Genomic DNA, 23,288 nt, shown 5'->3' on the forward strand with positions numbered 1-23,288 from the left:
TTTCTTTTTTAATCCGGTCAAACTAGACATTCCAAGATACAAAAATTTGCTGAATGAACAACTCGTTTAACATTTCAACATAAATTTTCGATTGAATTCAAGTCCAGCGCTGGCCAGGACATATTACGTCGAACCTTTCTGATGCAAACCACTACTTATCATAGTGCTCAGACCACTATGTATAAAAATTTTGATAGTGTACCTGGAATGATATTATGGGTTTAGTGTCGGATATACTTTCTAAATCCTATTAGAGTAATAAGCAATAATATTTAAACCTTTTTTTGTAATTTTTGAGTATGGTTTTTAAATATCGTATAATCCCAGCCACCACGATTCATTGCCGAGCTTTATGCCACTATAGCAACGATTACCTACAGCATCTGTCTTGTTCCCTTGTTTTCAATTGAACATTTTCTTCCTCTATCCACAAAAAATGAAAGAGCACTCTGATTTCAAAAAAATATAGAAATGCGTCATAGAGAAGGCAGTGGAAACAAATATAACGGGATTTTTCTAATCTCTATAGTGGTCTTTGGTTTGAGACACACAGGCCACAGCTGCAGATGCCTGACGGGTGGTCTTGAGTGCCTCGCAAAAGCTGACTTTTTTAGTATTCCCCTTCGCCGACTCTAATAGTAGCGTCCGATTCTAATAGTAGCGCCCCGGCTCTGTTTCTTTGAAATTTACCTTGCTTCGAACATTCTTGAGGACTTCTGTGTAGCTCTTGCCTTCTGCTGCCTTAATGATCACCGCTTTTGATTGTCGCTTGGCCTATTATATGCTCTATGACTTGCAGTTGTATTCTTCCCTTGTTGTCTTTCTTCTGTGTTTTTAAGTGCTTCCGCCACCTTTCCTGCTTCTATGTCAGATTTCTTTGTCCTTTTAGGCAAAACTTTTTGCTACTGACCGTCGTTTTCCTTGCGCGGTCGTACTGTTTCTCGAGATTCCACAGGGCTTGTCGCGCGCCGCTTTGAGGTAATTGGTTCAGGGGTAGTGGCACGCCTGATTAATTGTGATCGCCTTTTCTCGCTTTCTGCGGTATGCCAGTTTACTCCTGATTACGTCCGTGTAACTGTGCCGCTCCGTTCTTAACTGCCATGCTGACGTTATTTTGTTTTGCCATCGCCATTTTCATTATTTGTTGTTTTGGAATACTAGTTAGTACAGGGGATCTAAGTATTCAACTACTCCTACGGAAGACGGTTCCATATTCCTTATCTTGACCACCTTTGATGTGTTGTGTTTTCTCTTTGTTGCTCTTTCTATTGTTATTGTGGTGTGTTCATTTTTGATCTAATGGGTTTCCACTTCAAGTATCTCCGCGCGTTGTAACAGTTGCCCTATATGAACCCCGTGGTTATCTATGCAAGCATGGAGGCCACGCGCGAGGTTGACATAAGTTCTTATGGGAGCTTATGTTCAGAGCCAGGTTCGGGCACTAATCAGGAGTTTGTCACAACTGAATCTATACGGCAAAAAATATGAACTAAATTGAAGACCTCTCAGGGTTATTGAGACGGAGATGAGAATAGCATTAGCCACCAGCTATTTCCGTGAGATGTCACTCTTACCTACTGAGGTATTAGAACGCTACTCTAACCATCCCTTTGTCATGACTGATTCATTTTGGGTTTCCAGTAAACCATAATCAGAATCATATTGGTTTCGTTTCTGATGGGCCCTTGTCCAGGGTTTGCGTCGGGAATAGGTTCTACCTCGGTGCTTGCCTCTTCGCCAGAGGTTCATGGCGGCATTTAGAGCCAAGCCCTCCCTCCTCTCCTGCAGATCTTGTTCGAGCTGCGTATTAATATTCGCAGCTAACCTACTTAGCGTACACCGTCCGCCACCTGTGACCCCGGTAGTAGCCTGAGCTCAGCCTTACCACTGCACCATATAGCTGTCATACAAACTGACAGATCAACATCAAGATAAAGTGTTTTTTTTTATGCCCTTTTACGATGTAATAAATGCACATGTGAAGGGTATTATAGCTTTAACGTTATGTTTTCTTTATTAATAATTTTATACTCGTCTGTTCTGTCTGTTCTTCTTTACAACATTGTTTTAGTTGTTGTCTTTATGAAAAATTTTACAAACTCTTTAAGCTCACCACTATTCATCCACCAACTGTTGCGTGGTTGTCGCTTTGTCCACTGTCCATTGAATTCATCACAGATTGCTTCCTCGGCTTCTTTCTTCATGCGTTCGCTGTGGCCCGCTTTAGTGTCTTTGTTGAAGGTTAATGTACCTTAAATTTATTGGAAACAAAATTTTGTTGGCCTGCTTGCGCCATCTTCTTTACATGCTTTCTTTTGTATGTTTGTACGTGTGTGTATTTCTGAACTTGCCACTTCCACCTTTTTGTGTTGTTGTTGTTTTTGTTTCTGTAAATGGCTTATTTACGAAGCGCAGGTTCAGCATACACAGTTCTGTGGCTGGCACCCATGTGATGCGTTATTTAATTTGTTGCAGTTGTTGCTGTTGTTCTCTTATAAATATTGCTTTTGGGTCGTTGACACTTTTTTCAACTGCTCGTCGCTGCTCTAGCGGCTTTGTTGCCAACGGGCTTATTGCAGTCGATGTTTATACTTATTCTTATTGTTGTTGTTGTTATTGCTATTGTTCTGCTGTCATGTTGTAGAATCATCAGTTTTTTTAATAGCTTCACCTTTTCATTTATTCGCCACTTTTGTCTTGTAAAGCTGAAGTTATTTTTCCACGTGTTTTTGTTCTTGTTGTTGTTGTTATATTTTCAAAACATATTTGCTCTGATTGCGGCTAACAACGGTCGCTTGAAGCAGCGACCAATTGCTTAATCTGTCATATCTCCAAGTGTGCGAACGCGACGCGTGTTTTTGACACGTTTCTTTTCGCCGATGACACCGCCGCGATAGCAGACGCCCAGCCAGCCAGCCACCTTTCATTCGAAAACAATGTGTGTTGAGCTTTGCTGAAACAAAGCGAAAAATCATAAAAAACGTTGTTTTTGAGCAAATCTAATATTCATAACAGAGATTTTTATTTACTTCTTTTGTTTTTGGTTTTATCTTGTTTGGAGAAATTTCTATCAAAACTCCAACGAAGTGGTGAAAGCGTCACAGAAGTGTCAATACTCGTTTACTCTTTAAATATACTTCTTGGAATCTTGAAAATATATACATACATACATACATACATATTTATATTGATGTACTCATGTGATACTTAAGCGTAGAGTCTGTGCATAAATTTGAACGATTTTATATCTTAGGTGAAAAAACCCTCTGTTTTATGTTCGAACCAAAGAGAAGGTGTTCTGTATTTTCTTCTTAATTGGCGTAGACACCGCTTACGCGATTATAGCCGAGTTAACAACAGCGCGCCAGTCGTTTCTTCTTTTCGCTACGTGTCGCTAATTGGATATTTCAAGCGAAATCAGGTCCTTCTCCACCTGGTCCTTCCAACGGAGTGGAGGTTTGGTTTTTGTTTGTCGAGAGAGGACTTTGCTTCTCAATTGCCTACTCAGTCCGAAGTAGCACCTGTTGGCAAGAGTTATCCTGCGTTGGATTTCTAGGCTGACATTGTTGTTGGTGTTTACGCTGGTTCCAATATAGACGAAATTATCTACGACTTCAAAGTTATGACTGTCAACTGTGACGTGAGTGCCAAGTCGCGAGTGCGACGACTGTTTGTTTGATGACAGGAGATATTTCGTCTTGCCATCGTTCACTGCTAGATCCATTTGTTTTGCTTCCTTGTCCAGTCTGGAGAAAGCAGAACTGTATTTTAGTTTCTTATAATGTATTGTCGTGTGATTTCATAAACTGCTCCAACCGTCTTGAAATGAAATTTATTATTATAATGGGTGATCTATTTCGAGGTTCACTACTTTTTTAAAGAAAGTCACAGAAACTTCAAATTGAATGGGGAATGTTTATTAACATTCGATTCTTTCGCATTTATTATTTAAGGATTATCTCTTTCAAATGTTGGCTACGACTCAGATGGTCGTTGACTCATTCGAGAATTCCGACTAGTAATTGGTGACACTCGAAATGTTTTGCCCCAAAGCCTGACTCTATGCGAGATTGTACGTACGGACTTTAGACTTTACGTATCCCCACAGCAAAAAGTCTAACGGTGTGATATCACACGATCTTGTTGGCCAATCGACCGGCCAAAATTTTGAAATTGATTCATTGACGGTTACGTTATCACCGCCATCATGGAAGAAATTTGGCTCGAAATCGTCGTATCTTGGAACTTTTCAAGAGCTCTTAGAGCGAAGCAATATCGCTTGGGAAGGTCCAGCGGTTTATGTTCTTGTACAAGTTGTATTTTGTACGCTTACACTTAAAATCTCGACGTAAAGTGCACCAAGTCATTCCATATGTCAGTCCGAATTGCTGTGACTTTCCACGGTCTGCGTGTACACTCACAGTTACGGCTATTATATTTTTTTTTCTGCGTGCTGGACGACATCTATTCGATCAAATATTATGCATAATGAATGCTGGGTCTCGAGATGGGTGATGGTGTTGCGAATATTACGCTCGGTAGGCCGATTATGTTGAGCAAATAGTGCGCGAAGCGCGCGAAACACATTCTTTCAGTCGGCATTGCCTCAATTTACGATTTACTGAATTCAATTCAGTCAAATTTCTGGGTTTTGTTTTGCACACCGCTTTCTTGACATAACCTCATTAAAAAAGTCTGGTCCATTCAGGTCAGGTGACCTTGGGGGCCAGCGCAAAGTGGAGTTTTTTGATATTAATTTGTTCTCAAATTTTCTTTGGAGTTCCACACCGTGACTCGTTATGGGTAAAGTTCCATCTCGTGGATTATTTCTGGATTTGATTCACGCCAATTTTGCTGGTTTACATTTCCGTGTGAATCGAAATGGGTCCCATCAAACATAAACAGGCAATTTATCAAGTTATAGTCTTCTTCGGCCATATCAATAAGTTATTGATCAAATTCCAGGCGAATAGGCAAATCTAGAATGTTTAACAGGCTTATTATTTGGCCTATTAGATGCCTGTCGAAACTTTTAGATTTGCTTGAATTGACCATGTAAAAGCCGCGATTGTTTCTTGAACACGAACATACGGATCTCGAGAGTACGGTCTTCTTGCGATTCTTCCATATTCCGCAAACATGTTTGCTAACCTCATAATGATCCATCTACTCTGGGAAGTGACGCCAAACTACCGTCTGAATTCTTTTGGACGGAAATGACTGACTGCAAAGCATGGCCCATATCTTGTTTCACTGCCAAAATTAAGAAAAAAAAAACGAACTTTCGTGAGAAACAATTAAGATAAAGCCTCATTGTTAGCTGGGCAACATTTACTTTTTGCGTTGTGGAAAGTAGATGGCAAGAGGTTTGGCGACTTTTCGCTCCCAGTAAGACCAACCTGTCCCTAGTTGTAGAGATAAAGTTGAGAATCGTACGATTCGCTCACTTCCTCAATTCTCAACTCACTTTCGTATTGATTTTTTCGCCTTTGTCAGATCAAGCCTTAAACACTTAGAAGTTCACATTTTCAGACGTCCAGGTGAGGTTAAGTTAAATGATCAATCCAAACAGGCATCTAACTGGGACAGCTAATAGGCTCTTCGTTGTGATAGCTATAACTTTTATTGCCACTATGCTGTCGGAGTTATTGCTCACCTCCCTAAACAAGCTACACTTTGGAGCAGTACTCCAAACTACTTTAAAACTAGTTCGGTAGCCTGAAGTTATGGTTAACGGAGAGCTTCTTACAAAAAATTCCTCTACAACGTTCCTTCCTACCTTCGAATCATCCGTGAAAAAGTTCATTGTGCCTCTTCTCCAGCGATTTCTAACCGTCCATAAGCAGCTGAGGACTAGCAAGCGTTATAGAGGTTAGGTCCTTACAAAAGACACCTCTCCAACGTTCCCTCCTACCTTCGAAACATCCGTGAAAAAGATCCGTGCGCCTCTTCTCAAGCAACTGAGGACTAGCAAGCGTTATAGAGGTTAGGTTAGGTTTCTGCTGGTTGAATATCCCGTTAAAAAAGTTGATTCTGATCTTGGCTTTGATGTAAGGCTTAGAACAATTGAGGATTTTAGCAATCTATTAGTTGTTATTTCTTAGTTGAAAGATCAAAGTTCGCCTTGTTTTTTGTATTAATCGTGATAAAATAGTAGGTTTCTCTGAAACAACTGAAGCATCGAATTTAATATTTCCGTTACGTACCAGTGATCCAAATGTTACAAGGAAAGCTTTAGGGCCGCTTCTCAATGGCTGGTTAGTAGCCAACTGTCAGTTAAATTTCGGTTAAAAAAAGGTTCTTTACCGAAAGAAGGAGTCCTTGTTAAACTAACCAGAATATAACTGACAGATGGCTGCTAAGCAGATATTAAGAAAACAGTCTTTAATGTTTCTACACTCCCGAATGACTGAAACCGCTTTTTATATAAAGAGTTTAGAGGTTTAGGTAAATATAAACCATACCTCTAAGACTGATTTTCGTATTATCTAAGATTTACATATGAAAAGTTTGCTGTCTGGTCTCCAACCAAGAACTCACAAATTATGCTAATATTGAACACATATACGCCGCTTACAAATAACGGTTTAAATTTGTTTCTAAACAGTATTTTCTTTTCCAGGTAAAAATTCATCCAACATGGGACTACATCAACGACATCTATCGAACTTTTACAAATTGCAGCAGCACACCTTGAAACAAGAAAAGATTTTATAGAGAAGCATAGGCACATAACCATCTTTAAAAACAAAAAAAAACAAAGAATAACGGAATAGCGCACAAGCTCGATTTATTTCTTTCACAAAAAGCACACACAATTTTTAATCATAAGTAATAATGTCCTCCACAAAGGCAGAGAGCGCCGCTGGCGCCAATCCCGCCGTGGCTGCCTTTGGCTCAACGCTGGCCGGGAGTGCATTCCAGCTGCCTGTGAATATGCATGCACAGCTTGCCGCGAATGGCAGCAATGGACACAGTACGAATGGCACAACTACAACCACCACAACAACAACAACGCGAAACAATATATCCGTGACGAATATCAAATGCGAAATGGATGAGGGAGTTGTGGGAACACTAATGCCCAACGGCAACAATATAGTGCCTGTCATCGCCACAACGGGCGCTGCTAGCTATTATAACGGTGCTAGCGGTGGAGGAGGCGGCGGCAGTGGCGTGGGTATACGCATACCAGTGACGAAAGCAGAAGATTCTGACTCCGAAGCTGAGTTGACGAATATTGAAAATTTAAAAGTGACGCGACGTGCGCACAACAATGCGGACAGCAGCAGTGGCACAATGGGCGCGGGTGGTGCGGTCAGTATTGGCGGCGGTGGCAGCGCTAATAACGGAAATCACAATAAGAATGGGCCGCGACCCATGTCATGGGAGGGTGAACTCTCCGAAACGGAGACGACTGAAACGGAGCTAATGGAGACGGAGAACTCGTTGAGTAACAGTGGTGTGGCGACACATAATTTCAATGCAACAAGCATAGGTGTAGCGGTGATTAAGAGCGAGGCGACGACAACAACGCCAGGACACACATTAGCGCCGACGCCTACGCATCCCATAAAACCCGAGCAAATGGAACAGATATCCGTGGAAGTGCATGGTGGCGCTTTAGCTGGACTGGGTACCACCATGCGCAGCGGTTTGGGCAGCAGCAGTAGCGCGGGTAGTCTTTATTCCGCCACGCATACAAAGTTGGCGCCCACACAAAGTGATCCCATCAATTTGAAGTATGAACCCGAGGCGGCGGCTGCTGCTGCAGGTTTAATGCCTACTGGAGCTAATGTCAATTCGCCGCTTTTGACGCGCAACAAGTCTGCCACATTGCCACTGCCTGCCAATCCCAGCCCCGATTCTGCCATACATTCCGTCTATACGCACAGTTCACCGTCCCAGTCGCCGTTGACATCGCGTCATGCGCCATACACGCCTTCGCTGAGTCGCAACAATAGCGATGCATCGCATAGCTCATGCTACTCCTACAGCTCGGAGTTCAGCCCGACACATTCACCCATACAGGGCAGACATGCGCCACCGGCGCCCGCACTCTATGGCAACTACAATGGTTCATTACATCATTCGGTGATCTATCGACCCATCTCGGTAGCGGATGGCGCTGCTGGCGCTGTAACTGGTAACGGTAATGCTGGTGGTAACTGCAGTACGGAAGCGCAAAATCTTAGCATGGACACAAAGGTCTCGCCGCTGAATATCGGTTTGGAAGGTTTGCCCGCTTCACCGGCTGGTATTTCACGTCAGCAGCTCATCAATTCGCCGTGTCCGATTTGTGGCGATAAAATTTCTGGCTTCCATTATGGTATTTTCTCGTGCGAATCGTGTAAGGGCTTCTTCAAGCGTACCGTACAGAATCGCAAGAATTATGTGTGTGTACGCGGTGGTCCGTGTCCGGTTAGTATTTCGACGCGTAAAAAATGTCCAGCCTGTCGTTTTGAGAAATGCCTGCAGAAGGGCATGAAACTCGAAGCGATACGTGAAGATCGTACACGTGGTGGTCGTTCCACATACCAGTGCTCATATACGCTGCCCAACTCGATGCTGAGTCCGTTAATGTGTCCGGAGCAGCAGGGTGTGGCGGCGGCGGTTGCGGCAGCTGCAGCGGCAGCGGCTAATCAGCAACAACAACAGCATGGACGGTTGGGTGCGCCAATGGCTCACTCAATGTCTGCGCAGCAACAACAACAGCACACGTTGAACGGGCTCTCAGGTGGTCTCGGCGCCGGACAATCCATAATCAAGTCGGAGCAATGCGACGACAGTGGCGCTTCAGCGCGCGCAACAAACATTCCAACGCTGTTGCAGGTGAGTTTGTTATTTCATGGAGATGAACTGGAATTAAGAAAAGCATCTGTACTTACAGTAGTGGAAAACTATTTCTGCTGTTTGAGAGTGCCACAGTTTAAAAAATGTGAGACAACCCTTAAACTGAAAATAATTCTCTCTTCTCTTAGTTCCTTATCCTGTGGCTGCTTTCAATTAGGAGAACGATAAAGGACAGATCGAATGACGGTCCATAGACTGTTGACGAACACATCAGACCCAGCTGTTCGAAAGTGGTCAATTTGTAGTCCACTGCTTGAGGATCATAGCTAGATCCCAAACAAGTTCTAACCGTCTTTGTTCATTGAGTACTACGAACCCGCTTCCTTCAGTCTGTTCAAGTTAAATAATAAGATATTCAATGAAAGCTTACATTGTGAAAAGAAACTGTAAGGCGGTATTTTCCTTGTCGGAAGTAGTCTTACGACACACCTAGGCCTTTGGAAGACCCATTGTGTTACCACCGTGCGTGAAAAGTTTTACCTAAACAACCTCCGAGACGTCTTCAAGAAACTATCTACCGATAGTTGCGATTATTTTTCTATATAGAGCTTTACAATCGCGTAGAAAATGTTTGGTACCTTCCTCTTCTTCTACCTCCTGACAGCTTCTACAATAGGCGTTGTAAGGCGTTCCTAGTCTACTGGCATGTCTGCGTAGAGAGCATATGCCAGAGGCATAAGATTTCCCTCTTTTCCAGAGTATAATTTTCGGGTGGTGCCAGTTCTGGCTAATATATCTGCTTCACAGTTCCCTGCGCTATCACCATTTACTGGGCGCCATAGCACGTTCATTGTGATATAGCACTTTAGATCCACTAAGAGATCAAGTCATTATTTCACTGACTTCGTCTAAGAGACTTTGGTGATCTCAAAGCCGCCTGACTACTGTATATTTAGATATATTCCTTGTTATGAGCACACTCCTTGTTAGAGTCTCTCTTTATTGCTGTGATCTCCCTTTGGAAGACACTGCAGTGGTTTGGTAGACGGAAGGCGATTTCGGTATATAGTTTAGTAGATAAGACTCCCACTCGGTTGTCTAGTTTGGAGATATCCGTATCATTCTTCTCTGGAACAGAAGGTAAATGGATTTAGATAAAACCTGTCGAAGGTAACTAGCAATTCCACAAGAAAATCTAGAAATTCTTGAGATTAAAATGCTTTTCTCAATAAATTGATAAACGTTTATAGGTAGCGAACTATAAAGAATGTGGCCAATCATTCTGTCAGAAACAGAATAATTCTTTTGAGTCAGTTTTAGCTTCTGGCTCTAATCCAAAGGCTTATTGGTCGTTGTGACAATATCAGATGAGAATCCTGGCTTCATCAGATGAGAGTGTTGGCTTGATAATTAAGACCCGCATAAATCAACAAAGCGCTTTGACCGATCAATGGATGTTCCCTTTTCACCTTCTTCCCTACAACTTTGACTGATTGTTTAGTCTTAAGCTTGAATGTCTATTGGACAATGTTCAGTAAGAACTCATACGATTGGGCAAGTCGTTTTAACACATTTTGCTCGCTAAGGAAGGCAAAGGAAAGAAGGGAGTACCGTTTTTGGCTGTTTCGGCTATTAGTATAACCCTACTCTAAGCCAGAAGGAACCCGTAAGAATGACAACCGAGATCCAACTCTTGAAAAATATTTCCTCGTGCTTGTTGGCGAATACCGATCGTTTTTCTGCAATCGCTCGGTTTAATTTAATAAGTTGTTGTCGGTAACGTCCCTCATTAATGATTTCTTCCGGATTTAGAAGCTCAGTACAGTACGCGCTTCCGATGCCATCAAATACAGATGGTTGGTCAATTTTCATATAAATATTTTTGGGTTTAAGGTTGTCATAATGGATACATTTTTCATACAATCTGGGCTTCAATTCATACGTCATTCATTTTCCTTACTTTTGAATGTGTATCCACTGCTCGGATGCTCTTAAACGCTTGAAATGGTTGCTTAAGCGTCTCCTAAGCAAGCTTTTTGTGTGTTTAGCCGCAATCTTCCTTGAGTAAAGCTGCTAGTTCCAAATCTTAAAATTAGTTTGGCAGCCTAGAATGTTCTTGACGGTCTAAGACAAAATCACCACTGAAGTTTTCTGGTACAGCTGTGATTTTCCTCATATTAAAGTAATAAAGAAGAAACCTCCTCAAAAACACAACATACTTTTCAGGCACAAAGTATCATATATAAATTTAAATTTCATAATTGAATCAAGCACAAGTAAAAAATCTGTTCCTTTACGTTTTCTAGGAAATCATGGATGTTGAGCACCTGTGGCAATATAATGAAGCAGAATTGGCACGTCTCAATCAACCGATCTCTACATCGTCTTCTTCCTCTTCCAATGCATCTTCGTCTTCATCATCCACAGCGTCCGCCGGAGGCGCTCCAACCGGCAATCCACAAATGACAAACCCACTACTGGCCAGTGCCGGGTTTGGCAACGGCGAAAACACCAATCCCGATTTAATTGCCCACCTGTGCAATGTGGCCGATCATCGGCTGTATAAGATCGTGAAATGGTGCAAGAGCTTGCCGCTCTTCAAGCATATATCGGTATATCCAAATCTATTTAATTTCAGAGCACACTTTTTTATTGTTTTTCTCACTTATTTTGCAGATCGACGATCAAATTTGCCTGCTCATCAATTCGTGGTGTGAGCTGTTGCTCTTCTCATGCTGCTATCGCTCGATCGATACACCGGGCGAAATCAAAATGTCACAAGGCAAGAAGATCAGCTTGGCGCAGGCGAAATCCAGTGGCTTACAGGTGAGCAGCAAACAAAGAAATGTCAGAATAATAAAGTTTGAGTGTGTAGCTGTTTGTACAATTTCTAATTTTGTCTCTCTCATTCTCTTTTTTGCTTAAATAGGCCTGCATTGAACGCATGTTGAACATGACAGAGAATTTGCGACGTTTGCGCGTCGATCGCTATGAATATGTTGCCATGAAAGTGATTGTGCTGCTGCAATCGGGTAAATGTTGTATATAATTTAAGCTGTATACTATACTATATATTTATATTTGCAATGTGGCGCCTTTTCCATCTGGTCTTTCCAACGGAGTGGATGACTTCCTCTGCTTCCCACGACGGGCACCGCGTCGAATACGCCAAGAGCTAGAGTGTTTCATCCATTTGGACAACATGACCTAGCCAGCGTAGACGCTCTCTTATTTCGCTGAACTATGTCAATGTCGTGGTATAGCCCATTGTTCTATCGACTGCAATATTCTCCGTTACCAATGCGCAAAAAACCATAAATCTTCCACCTTTCTCTCGAAAACTCCGCCGACTCATCAGATGTCATCATACATCGCTCTGGGTCATGTTAGGGGGATGATAAGTGATTTGCAGAATTTGATATTTATTCGTCGAGAGAGAAAATTACTTCTCAATTACCTACTCAGATGGAAATTGCACCTGTTGAAAAGAGTTGTTCTGCGTTGGATTTCGAGGCTGACATTGTTGCTTGTGTTCATCCTGGTTCCAAGATAGATGAAATTTACTACGACTCCGAAGTTATTACTGTCAACAAAGACGAAGAACTGACTTTGTCAGTTCAATGTGGAGTTGCATTGCAACCGGGTGCCGGACCCAAAGCACGGCAGAGATTTTAGATGCGACTCGAACCCTACCAAGGTGGTTAGAGTGTCCATTCCACACCGCCAATTGGTACTAAAAATGCTTAGCATTCAACGCATTGATTTGATCCGCTGCGCTTTTGAGCGCCGTTAAGTAAGGCTGTCGTCAGCAGGTGCCCACGTAAAACATACCGGACGTTGTCAACAAAGACGTGGCAGCCAAGTCACGAATGCAACGACTGTTTGTCCTTCCCGATTCTGACGGAGCTTTTGGTATTACTCAACGTCCGTATTAGTTTTGCGAGGATACCAAATTCAAATAGAGCGGCATAAAACCAGCTCCCTTTTGTGCAGTCAAAAGCAATCCGCTGCAGTCGATCCTCTTTTCCAAGACTTGGCGCATGTTGAATATCTGGTCGGTTGTTGATTTGGTCTAAAGCCACACTGATAAGGTCCAATTAGGTTGTTGACGTTGAGTTGTAATTTTTCATATACCACGCTCGATAGAACCTTATATGTATGCGATGTTGATCCCACGGTAGTTGACGCAGATTATGGGTTGGGTTCCTTTTTTGTAGATTGCGAAGAGCAGACTTAAATTCCAGTTGTTGTTGTTGTAGTGGCAGAAATCTACCGAGTCGACAGTCTTTGACCTGATAAAAAAATATCCGGGTCCGTTCCGATTACGTAGACCCGACTGTCGTGGGAACGGCTCAATTCCAGTCATCGGACATGCTTTCGTCCGACCATATTCTACAGAGAAGCAAATGCATGTTTCTTATAAGTTTTTGAATCGTCATCGATTAGGCAATTGGGTTCATCATCTCCTGGTGTTATGCTTTTACTGGAATATAGTAGGCTGGAGCAGTGTTCTCTCCCTAGTTTCAGTATGCTCTGGGTATCAGTCACTAGATCACCTCTAGGGGTTTTACGAAAGTATACTCCGGTTTTGAAACCTTCTGTTAGATTGCCGCATCTTCTCATAGAGTTTTCGAGCATTACGCGTCGACCATATTATTATTATTATTATTATTATTATTATTATTATTATTATTATTAGTGAATTTGCAATTAATTTTTTATAATTCATAAATATATATTTAACTTAAACATTTTCGAAAATAATTTCAACACTATCTTCGTATCCCACAGACACCAGTGAACTGCACGAGCCCGTCAAGGTGCGTGAATGCCAGGAGAAGGCGCTGCAGGCCTTACAAGCCTACACGCTTGCGCACTACCCAGACACGCCGTCGAAATTCGGCGAGTTGCTGCTGCGCATACCAGATCTGCAAAAGACATGCCAGGTAAGCAATAACTAGCCACGTACTAAATAATTTACATACCACATATAAGCCTAATTTAATTACCAAACTCACCAACCACTCTTCCCTCGGCATTACCACAGCTCGGCAAGGAAATGCTCACGATTAAATCACGTGACGGCGGTGATTTCAATTTGCTGATGGAATTGTTGCGCGGAGAGCATTGACAAATGTTGTTGCATAGTGCGTGTAGTAGAGCGCAACAACAACAACAACAACGACGAGAAGAAGCAGCAAGGGCGTCAACGTATGCAAATTGCCAGCTGCTGAATTGGCAAAGTGCAATGGATTTAGCCGCCTGGAAGGCTATTGGTTGTGCTTAAAATGGCGGCGAGCGCATGTTTTACCGTTAGTTTATCAAATATGCCGCTAAAGTTTCCGAAAAAGTTTGCGCAAGCGCATGAAACAACAAAATATACACGACATGCCGCGTAAATAGAACGAAGACAGCTTAAAATAAATAAAAATATGAAATGAAAAAAGTTTATATTAGTGAATGTTAGATATCTAAGAATGGCAAACAGTGCGAAAACTAAAATATTTTAGCAGTTATACTACGCAAGAGTATAACTTTAGTAATCGATTGTGCAGTTTTAAATTAAAAACACAAGTAGTATCTAACATTTTAGTATTTTTTACTATGCCCATAAAAAACACCCTATTTTAAGTATTTTAAGTGTATTAAATTAAGTAACTAGACTTAGCATCTGATTACATAAGTAAGCATGTAATTAAATCAACTTAAAAGAAAAACAAAAGAAACTTGAATATGAAAAACATGTGCCTAAATGAGTAAACGTTAAAGAAACTGATAGTAAAATGCAACATATAAAAAGGAATTAAAGTATTTTTTTTCGCTGTTTATTGCTATAGAAAATGAGAGTGTGAAAATTGCGTATGAAATTATGTATGTAGAAACCTTCCTTTAAGTGGAGTGTGTTCCATAAGCTTTTGACAGACACAGGCTTGTGCGTGTTTGAAATTGTGGACCATAGTAACAGTAAAATATTTGCCAAATTTATAAAAGAAAACTTGTGTGTAGTGCTTAAGGTTGCATTTGCAAAGAAATTTGCATAAAAAAATGAAAATCGTAAGTGGTAGAGAGCCAGGTTCTTTGTATGTATGTGTATACATGTGTATGAAAGAGTAAATTTTTATGAGCTTGAAAATTATTCGCTTTTGAAGAATTGCAAAAGGTAGATTGAAAGTTTTTCTTTTTTGTTTTTTAATTAAATAAAATAATTTTTTAATTAAATAAAATATTTTTTTAATTAAATAAAATAATATTTTAATTAAAAGATCGGAAGAGCACACGTTAAAATAAGTCAAAATAAAATTGAAAGACTTTTTTAATTTTCATTAATTTTAAATTAAATTAATTTTACTTAAATTAATTTTAATAAAATTAATTTTTTTGTAATTTTAACTTAATTTTAAATTGATTAAATTTTATAAAATATATTAATGTTTTAATTAAGAATTGAAAGCTGTTTTTTATTTTTATTAATTTTTAAACAAAATAACAATTTTTTCATTTAATGAAATTAATGAAAATTAAAAAATTTATGTATTAAAAATTCTTTAAAATTAAAAAAAAATAGCAAGGTTTTTAGCATTTTGTGCGCATGGAAGTTAACCGATTTTGGAAAGAATTAAAAGCAGGACTTTTTTCTAAAATTTTATTTAAGTACAATACAATGAAAAATGAATTTTTAATATTATTAATTATTAAATGATTTATGTTTTGTTATTTTTTTTGTTTTTAATATTTTGGATCTATTTTTAGCTAACTCAGATGAAAATATATACTTTTATTAGTTTTTTTGTTTCTTTTTTTTAATTTTAAATTTTTTTTAATTTAGATAAATTTTTAATAGATATTTTTTTTAATTAATAAGCTTTTAATATTGAAAAAAAAATTCTTTTTTAAGTTGAAGTAAAGTAATAATAATTACAACATATGTATACCTATAAAATATATTATTTTTTATACTGTTTTTATTTTTTATTAATTTTTAATTCAATTAAATATATTTCGAATTAAAATCAATAAAAAAATAAAAAAATTTAATTTAATGAAATTAAAGTAAATTAAAACAATTGATTTATTCAAACTAAAAAAAATAATTTGAAAGTACAAGCAAAAACAGTAAAATGTTTATGATTTTGTGGGCCTGAAAATTATTCGCTTTTGAAAAGAATTAAAAACAAAAGTAGCAAGTTATTTTTCCAATTTTGATTTAAATAAAATAATTTTTTTAATTATTATAAGCAAAATTATTTTTTCTTTATTTATGTTAATTAAAAACAAATAATTTATTTAAATAAAATTGGAAAAATAACTTGCTACTTTTGTATTTTTACAATTAAATTGAAAAAATATGTAATATATATAATTTTAATTTAAAATATGTTTTTTATAATTAATCAGATCAGAAATATAATGAAATTTACAAAAAAAAACTTCAAAACTAATGAAATTTACAAAAAAAAACTTCAAAAATAATGAAATTTACCAAAAAAAATCTTCAAAAATAGGATTTTTGTTTAATTAGCAAAGTGTAGAAATTTTTCTTAATGTCTGTTTTTTTTTGTTTTTGTATAAAAATATTTAATTTCTTTGTTCAAATATTTATGTTTTTTATGCAAATGTTTACATACTTTTTTATCAAATTTTTTTTATGTAGAAATTTTTTTAATGTCTGTTTTTTGTTTTTGTATAAAAAAATATTTAATTTCATTGTTCGAATATTTATGTTTTCCATGCAAATATTCATATCTTTTTTTATAAAATTTTTTTTTTTGTAATTAGAAACATCTTTAAATATTCCTTAAAGTGTATTTTTAATTAAAATTATATTTGGTTTACATATTTAATAATTTTTAAATAAAATTTTAATATCAATATTTCTTAGCATATACTTTTTTATGTTATTGATCTTTTTAAAATAAAATTTTAGTTGAAAATTTTTAATTTTTTGTAATTTTATATTTTTTGTAGTTTTATATCTTTTGTAATTTTATATATTTTTTAATTTTTTGTAATTTTTTTGTAATTTTTTTTTTCAAAAAGCCTTAATTATAATATTTCGTGCTAGTAAAAAACTATTTATCTTGAAAAATCCATTAATTTCCTATTGAAATATTACGTGAAAATATTGAAATTTAAGTTAAGCTTTGAGCTTTTGCAGTCAAAAGCTGTTTGAAGCGAATTTCTAAAAATTGTATTGACCGGTATTTAAACTGTGTTAAAAATAACACATGTGGTTACTGTAGCGGCAGAATTCTGCTGAGTTGACAGTCTTTGACCGGATAAAAAATCGGGTTCATTCCGGTTACGTAGAATCTGTCTTCGCAACGGTTAATACTTATGTATGTATAAAGGTGTGTAAAAAAAAAGAATTTTTTCGCTTGGTACTCTGAAAAAAACTGAAATATTTCCACAGGACTATGAGCTGTACAATTAAAATTTTTTTCATTGAAAAATTCATATAGTTTTTTTCCTTAATAATTAAATTGTAATCGTTAATAGATTAGGTTTACGGAAAAATCGTCGTAGGCCTGTTTGGAAGAGCAATTTCCTACAAAATCCACAAAACGAAATATCTTCTCATACAGTTGGAAGCGAGATACAAGCTTTTCTATCTAATAGTAAGCAAAAAATAGAAAGAAAACCGTTAGGCGGCGCTCCTTCAAGTTACAATTAAGAGCGCATACTTGAAGAGCTTTTCTTAGAGTTGTCTATCAACCACTGTTTTTTGGAGTATGAAGCGAAAAAACTCGTTTTTTTTTTGATCCGCCCAAATATGTATATATGTTAATAATGATAATTGTTGCTGTGGAAACAAAACGCATGCCGTAGCAACAAAAAAGAAAATCTCAAAATGCTCGCTGAAAATTCAGAACGAACACGGTTTTATAATAATAATAATACTTTTTTGGTCATTAAAAAATATTTACTGCAAGAAAAATAATAATCAGCAAAGAGAATGATTTAATTAAAAATTTATATTTTCATTTAAATTCTAAATGATTTTCATACACTAAAAAATCTTTCAAATATCTAGCATTGAACTTTTGGTCGCATTAGTACCGAACTTTTTATTCAATCGTTTTTAATAAATCTATAAACTTCTGGCGATTTTTTAATAATCATAACAACAAAAACAATATTTTTGAAAGCTAAAAAGGCTATTTGGATAGTAATTTTACATTTTTTTCTTTTCTAAATCAATTTAGTTCATCCTAAAAGTATGCATTGCGAGTTTTGCTAAGTGCGATGGTAAAAAAATAAACCAAATTGTGAGATTTTTAACATATAACCTAAAATCGCCTAAACCAAATTTATAAAAAAATTGATGTATACATATATACTTGAAATTTATTTCCTTTGAATTTTAAAAGAATAATTGGTGATTAAAACATAAACTAAAATCGGCGGCACCAAATTCTTAAAACACAAAACCTAACCTATGCGTGAAATATGTTTTGGAAATAGTATGTCTCCAAAAAACAAGACAATTTTATCTTTTGGTTAAAACCTATTTATTTACACAATTTATTAAAAATAAATATCAAATGTTTTTATAATTGTAAGCGATAATTTTTTAATTTTTTTTTTACAGATATTGCCAAAAAAAATTAGTAAAAATGCCTCAACCACATGATAAAATATGCTAAATAAATTAATTAAACAATTTTTTTTATATATATACTAAAAAAATTGCATAAGCAAAATTTTTTTGTATACAAATACTAAAAAAATATTTTATTTTCTCCGAATTTGAGCTCATAACATTCAGTACGAAAGCGAATAATTTTCAGCGCCAGCTTAAAAAGGCTGAAAATCACAATTTTTGAAATTCTAGTATTCATTTTTAATACAAGAGACTAAATATTGAAAAACGCACAAATGCTTTTATAATAAAAACATATAACAATTCTATAAATTATAAAAGAGAATAAAAGAAAAATTTACCATGTTTTATGTATGCTTGCAAAATAATTTTAAATGAAAGCAAAAATTATTAATTTATAGATTTCGTTTAAATTTTCACAAAATAATTAATTAAAAATTATTTAACAGCAAATAAATTGGTAAATAGGTTTAGTTTAAGCATAGGCAGCTTGTTTTGTGTTGAACTAAAGTTTTATCGAAGTTTCTTTATGATTTTCGTTTTATTTTATATAAGAATGATTAAGAAACATTTTAGTTGTACAACAGAATTTTTTTATTGTTTTTTTTTTGTAAATTTATTACGGGAGCTGGTTTCCTTTCAATGAATGTTTTTTGGATTGGACTAATAAAAATTAGCAATATAATGTTTCTTTGACATTTAGTAATTAATTATTATTAATAATTTGAATTTAAATTGACAGCACAAAAACAATATATCATTTGTTGTTTTGTTTTGTGTGAAAAATGAATTTTTAATATTATTAATTATTAAATTATTTATGTTTTGTTATTTTTTTTTTGTTTTTAATTTTTTGGATCTATTTTTAACTAATTTAAATTAAAAAAATTAAAAATTAAAAAAAAGGAAACAACAAAAAACTAATAAAAGTATATATTCAGATTAAAATACGTTTAAAACGTTTAAAACTTTCAATATTAAAAGTTTATTAAATATTAAAAAAATTTAAAGAAACAATTTTTTCTAAACTTAAAAAACCCAAATTTAAAATAAAAAGAAAACCAAAAACTAAAATGAAACTATATATTTTATTTAGAGATGGCAAAAAAGTAGTTATCAAAAATTAAAAATAAGAAATGTTTAAACTTTTCAATATTAAAAGCTTATTAATTAAAAAAAAAAATTATTTAAATTAAAAAAATTAAAAATTAAAAAAAAAAACAACAAAAACCAATAAAAGTATATATTCAGATTAAAATTTATTTAAAAAAAAATTAAAAAAAGAAATTAAATAAAAAAAACTTAATAAAAGTATATATTTTAATCTGAATATTTTAATCTGAATATATACTTTTATTAGTTTTTTGTTTTTCTTTTTTTAATTTATAATTTTTTTTTAATTAAATCAATTTTTAATATTTTTTTTTTTTTAATTAATAAGCTTTTAATATTGAAAAAATCAAACATTTCTTATTTTTAATTTTTGATATTTACTTTTTTGCTATCTCTAAATAAAATATATAATTTCATTTTAGTTTTTGGTTTTCTTTTTATTTAAATTTGGGTTTTTTAAGTTTAGAAAAAATTGTTTTTTTAAATTTTTTTAATATTTAGTAAACTTTTAATATTGAAAGTTTTAAACGTTTGTTGCTTTTAATATTTGGTATGTATTTTTTAGCTTTCTGTGTTTGAAATATATAGTTTCATTAATTTTTCGTAATTTATTTTTAGGAAATTTTTTGGTTTTAAATTTTCAGTATCTATTTTTTTTAGCTGTCTGTAATTAAAATTTATAATTTTATTATCTCTTTTTAAAATATTTTCTTACTTAACTTTAGAAATCCGTAAATTTAAATTTTTAATTATTTCAAATATTTTTTTGCTAATTTCAAACAAACAAAACAGAAAATTTATTTAAAAAAAAAAGTCAAATCGATGTGAAAAGGCGCAGTAAATTCTCATTACACATTAATAATTTAACAGAGTACTTCAATATCTTTAAAGTAACTTACAAATTTTATCATATTTGTTTAATATTTTATTTTTAAAAGTTTTTTATTTAATAAAAACGTTTATAAACAACATAATTTTAAACAAAAAAAAACTATATTTTGATATAAATGTATAAAAAAAAAATTAATATAACAAAAAAATTAAAAAAAAATATTTGCGAGATTTCCAAACCTTAGAAAAATCTTATTTCTGTCTGTTAAAGTCAGTTATTATTAAACTGCTAGCACCAGCAGCAACCAGTGATTCTTTTAAGCAAATATTTAAAATATATATATGTTCACTTAAGTTGTTTTTGCTTTTTATTTCTTTCTCATTGCCTTAGCGAAATGTGTTGCAATTTTAATGCTTTAGAAATTAAATAAACGAAAATATGCGCATGCATAGCTATAATTTAATATGGTTGCATAACGGTTCGTTGCAAGCGCACTTCGTATTCAAGATTTTGCCTTTAATTTAATTTAAGTTAATTAAGTTATGTTAAATTTTTTACGCCAACTGTTTTATTACAAATATGTGACTTTCGTTAGAATATAATTTACCGTTAACGGTGTAAATCCTGTAACAGGATTAAAAACTATTTAAATGTGTATACCGAAATATGCCACAACAAGCCGCCACACACATTTGTTTACAGCGAATATCCCACCTAATCCGATTCTCTGAAAACACTCTTAAAATTACAAAAGCTTTTGCTAAAAAGGATTACAAAATTAATTTTAATTAAAAAAATATTTTGATTTTTTCAAATTATACTGAAATTTTTAATTTATATAAAAGTGTTTAAATTTATTAATTTTGCATAAACTTATAAAAAAATATAATTTTTCGAAACAATTTTTTTTATTCAAATTCATACATACATACATACATACATGTACTATATATGTATTTTTTTAATTTGGTACATTATATTTGGACTTTTATTTAGTATCCTGTGAAGTAAAAACTTAGCAATAAAACCAGGTGAAATAAAGAGAAAAATAAAATATACTGAAAAAAATCAATTTTATATTAAAAAATAAATAAAAAATTTAATATATTTTTAATATGAAAGAAATATTTTTTTCAATTAAATCATACTTTGTTAAATAAATTTTTTAACAGTTAAATAATATATTATTAAATAATTTTCTTTTATTAGGAAAATATTTTTAATTTATAAAAACAAAATATTGTTAATCAGTTAACTAAAATAATTATAAAAATTTTAAATTCGATATTTTTAATAAAAAAATTAAAAATTAATTTAATTTAAAATAACAATTAAAATTTAAAATTAAAAAAATTAATATTCCGATCTTTATATTAAATAATGTTTTTTTAATTAAAATTTTCAATTCATAAAAAGATTAAAATGTTTTTAATCAATAAACTAAAATAATAAAAAAATTAAAAACTTGACACTTCTTATTAAAAAAAAATTAATGAAAAATGTAATTAATTTTTATTAAATAAATTTGAATTCATTTTTAAATAATTTGAAATAATTTGAATTAATTCATAATTATTAAAGATTCTAATATTAATTTAAAAAAAATAATGAAAATTTAATTAACTTTTAATTTTATTGATTCATTCATTATGAAATGAAAATTAATTCAATTAATGAAAAATTTAATTAATTTTATTTAACTGAATACATGAAATTGAAAACTAATTAATTGTTATTAAATAAATTTGAATTCATTTTTAATTAATTTGTAATTATTTGAATTAATTCATAATTATTAAAGATTATAATTTTAATTAAAAACATTAATGAAAATTTAATTAACTTTTAATTTTATTGATTCATTCAAATTTCTAATTAATTGAACTTTTTTAATTGAAAATTAATGCAATTAATGAAAAATTTAATTAATTTTATTTAACTGAATACATGAAATTGAAAACTAATTAATTTTTATGAAATAAATTTGAATTCATTTTTAGTTAATTTGTAATTATTTGAATTGATTCACAATTATTAAATATTATACTTTTGATTAAAAAAATTAATGAAAAATTTGATTAACTTTTAATTTTATTGATTCATTCAAATATTTAATCAATTGAGTTTTTTTTTAAATTTTAAATAAAAATTAATGCAATTAATGAAAAATTTAATTAATTTTATTTAACTGAATTCATGAAATTGACAACTAATTAATTTTTATGAAATAAATTTGAATTGATTTTTCATTAATTTGTAATTATTTGATTTGGTTCACAATTATTAAATATTATACTTTTGATTAAAAAAATTTATGAAAATTTAATAAACTTTTAATTTTATTGATTCATTCAAATATCTAATTAATTCAATTTTTTGAAATGAAAATTAATGCAATTAATGAAAAATTTAATTAATTTTATTTATCTGAATTCATGAAATTGACAACGAATTAATTTTTATGAAATATATTTGAATTCATTTTTAACTAATTTGTAATTATTTGAATTGATTCACAATTATTAAATGTTATACTTTTGATTAAAAAAAATATGTGAAAAATTTAATTCATTGAATTAAAGTAAAGCAATTGAATTAATGAAATTACAAGTATTTTTTAAATAAATTTGAATTCATTTTTAATTAATTTGTAATTATTTGAATTGATTCATAATTATTAATTAATTTAATTTAATTTAAAAAAATTAATGAAAAATTTAATATTAATTGAATTAAATTAAATCAATTGAATTAATGAAATTAAAAGTATTTTATTAAATAAATTCGAATTAATTTTTCATTAATTAAGTTAATGAATCAATGTAATTAAAAATTAATTAATTTTTTTATAAATTTCAATTAATTTTAAATTAATTGAATTAATTTATAATTAATGGAATTACCAAAATTTAAAAATTTTTAAATTACTTTTTTTTATTGATTAACAAC

At 32.9% G+C, this 23,288-nt stretch overlaps 1 protein-coding gene across 2 annotated transcripts in view; it reads left to right on the forward strand.

Moving 5' to 3' along the window:
• The window catches only part of LOC120769137 (nuclear hormone receptor FTZ-F1 beta), a 94,208-nt gene extending 79,612 nt beyond the window's left edge, over nt 1-14,596 (forward strand). For both annotated transcript variants that reach the window (XM_040096009.1, XM_040096010.1), the window contains exons 2-7: nt 6,623-8,832; nt 11,100-11,405; nt 11,470-11,619; nt 11,723-11,825; nt 13,585-13,739; nt 13,841-14,596. In XM_040096009.1, coding sequence (XP_039951943.1) covers nt 6,838-8,832; nt 11,100-11,405; nt 11,470-11,619; nt 11,723-11,825; nt 13,585-13,739; nt 13,841-13,924 — 2,793 coding nt within the window. In that variant the 5' untranslated portion in view covers nt 6,623-6,837 and the 3' untranslated portion in view covers nt 13,925-14,596. The remainder of the gene's footprint in view (nt 1-6,622; nt 8,833-11,099; nt 11,406-11,469; nt 11,620-11,722; nt 11,826-13,584; nt 13,740-13,840) is intronic.
• Nucleotides 14,597-23,288: the final 8,692 nt, after the last annotated feature.

The sequence above is a fragment of the Bactrocera tryoni genome, chromosome 2, assembly GCF_016617805.1.
Source record: "Bactrocera tryoni isolate S06 chromosome 2, CSIRO_BtryS06_freeze2, whole genome shotgun sequence".
Classification (NCBI taxonomy): Eukaryota; Metazoa; Arthropoda; class Insecta; order Diptera; family Tephritidae; genus Bactrocera; species Bactrocera tryoni.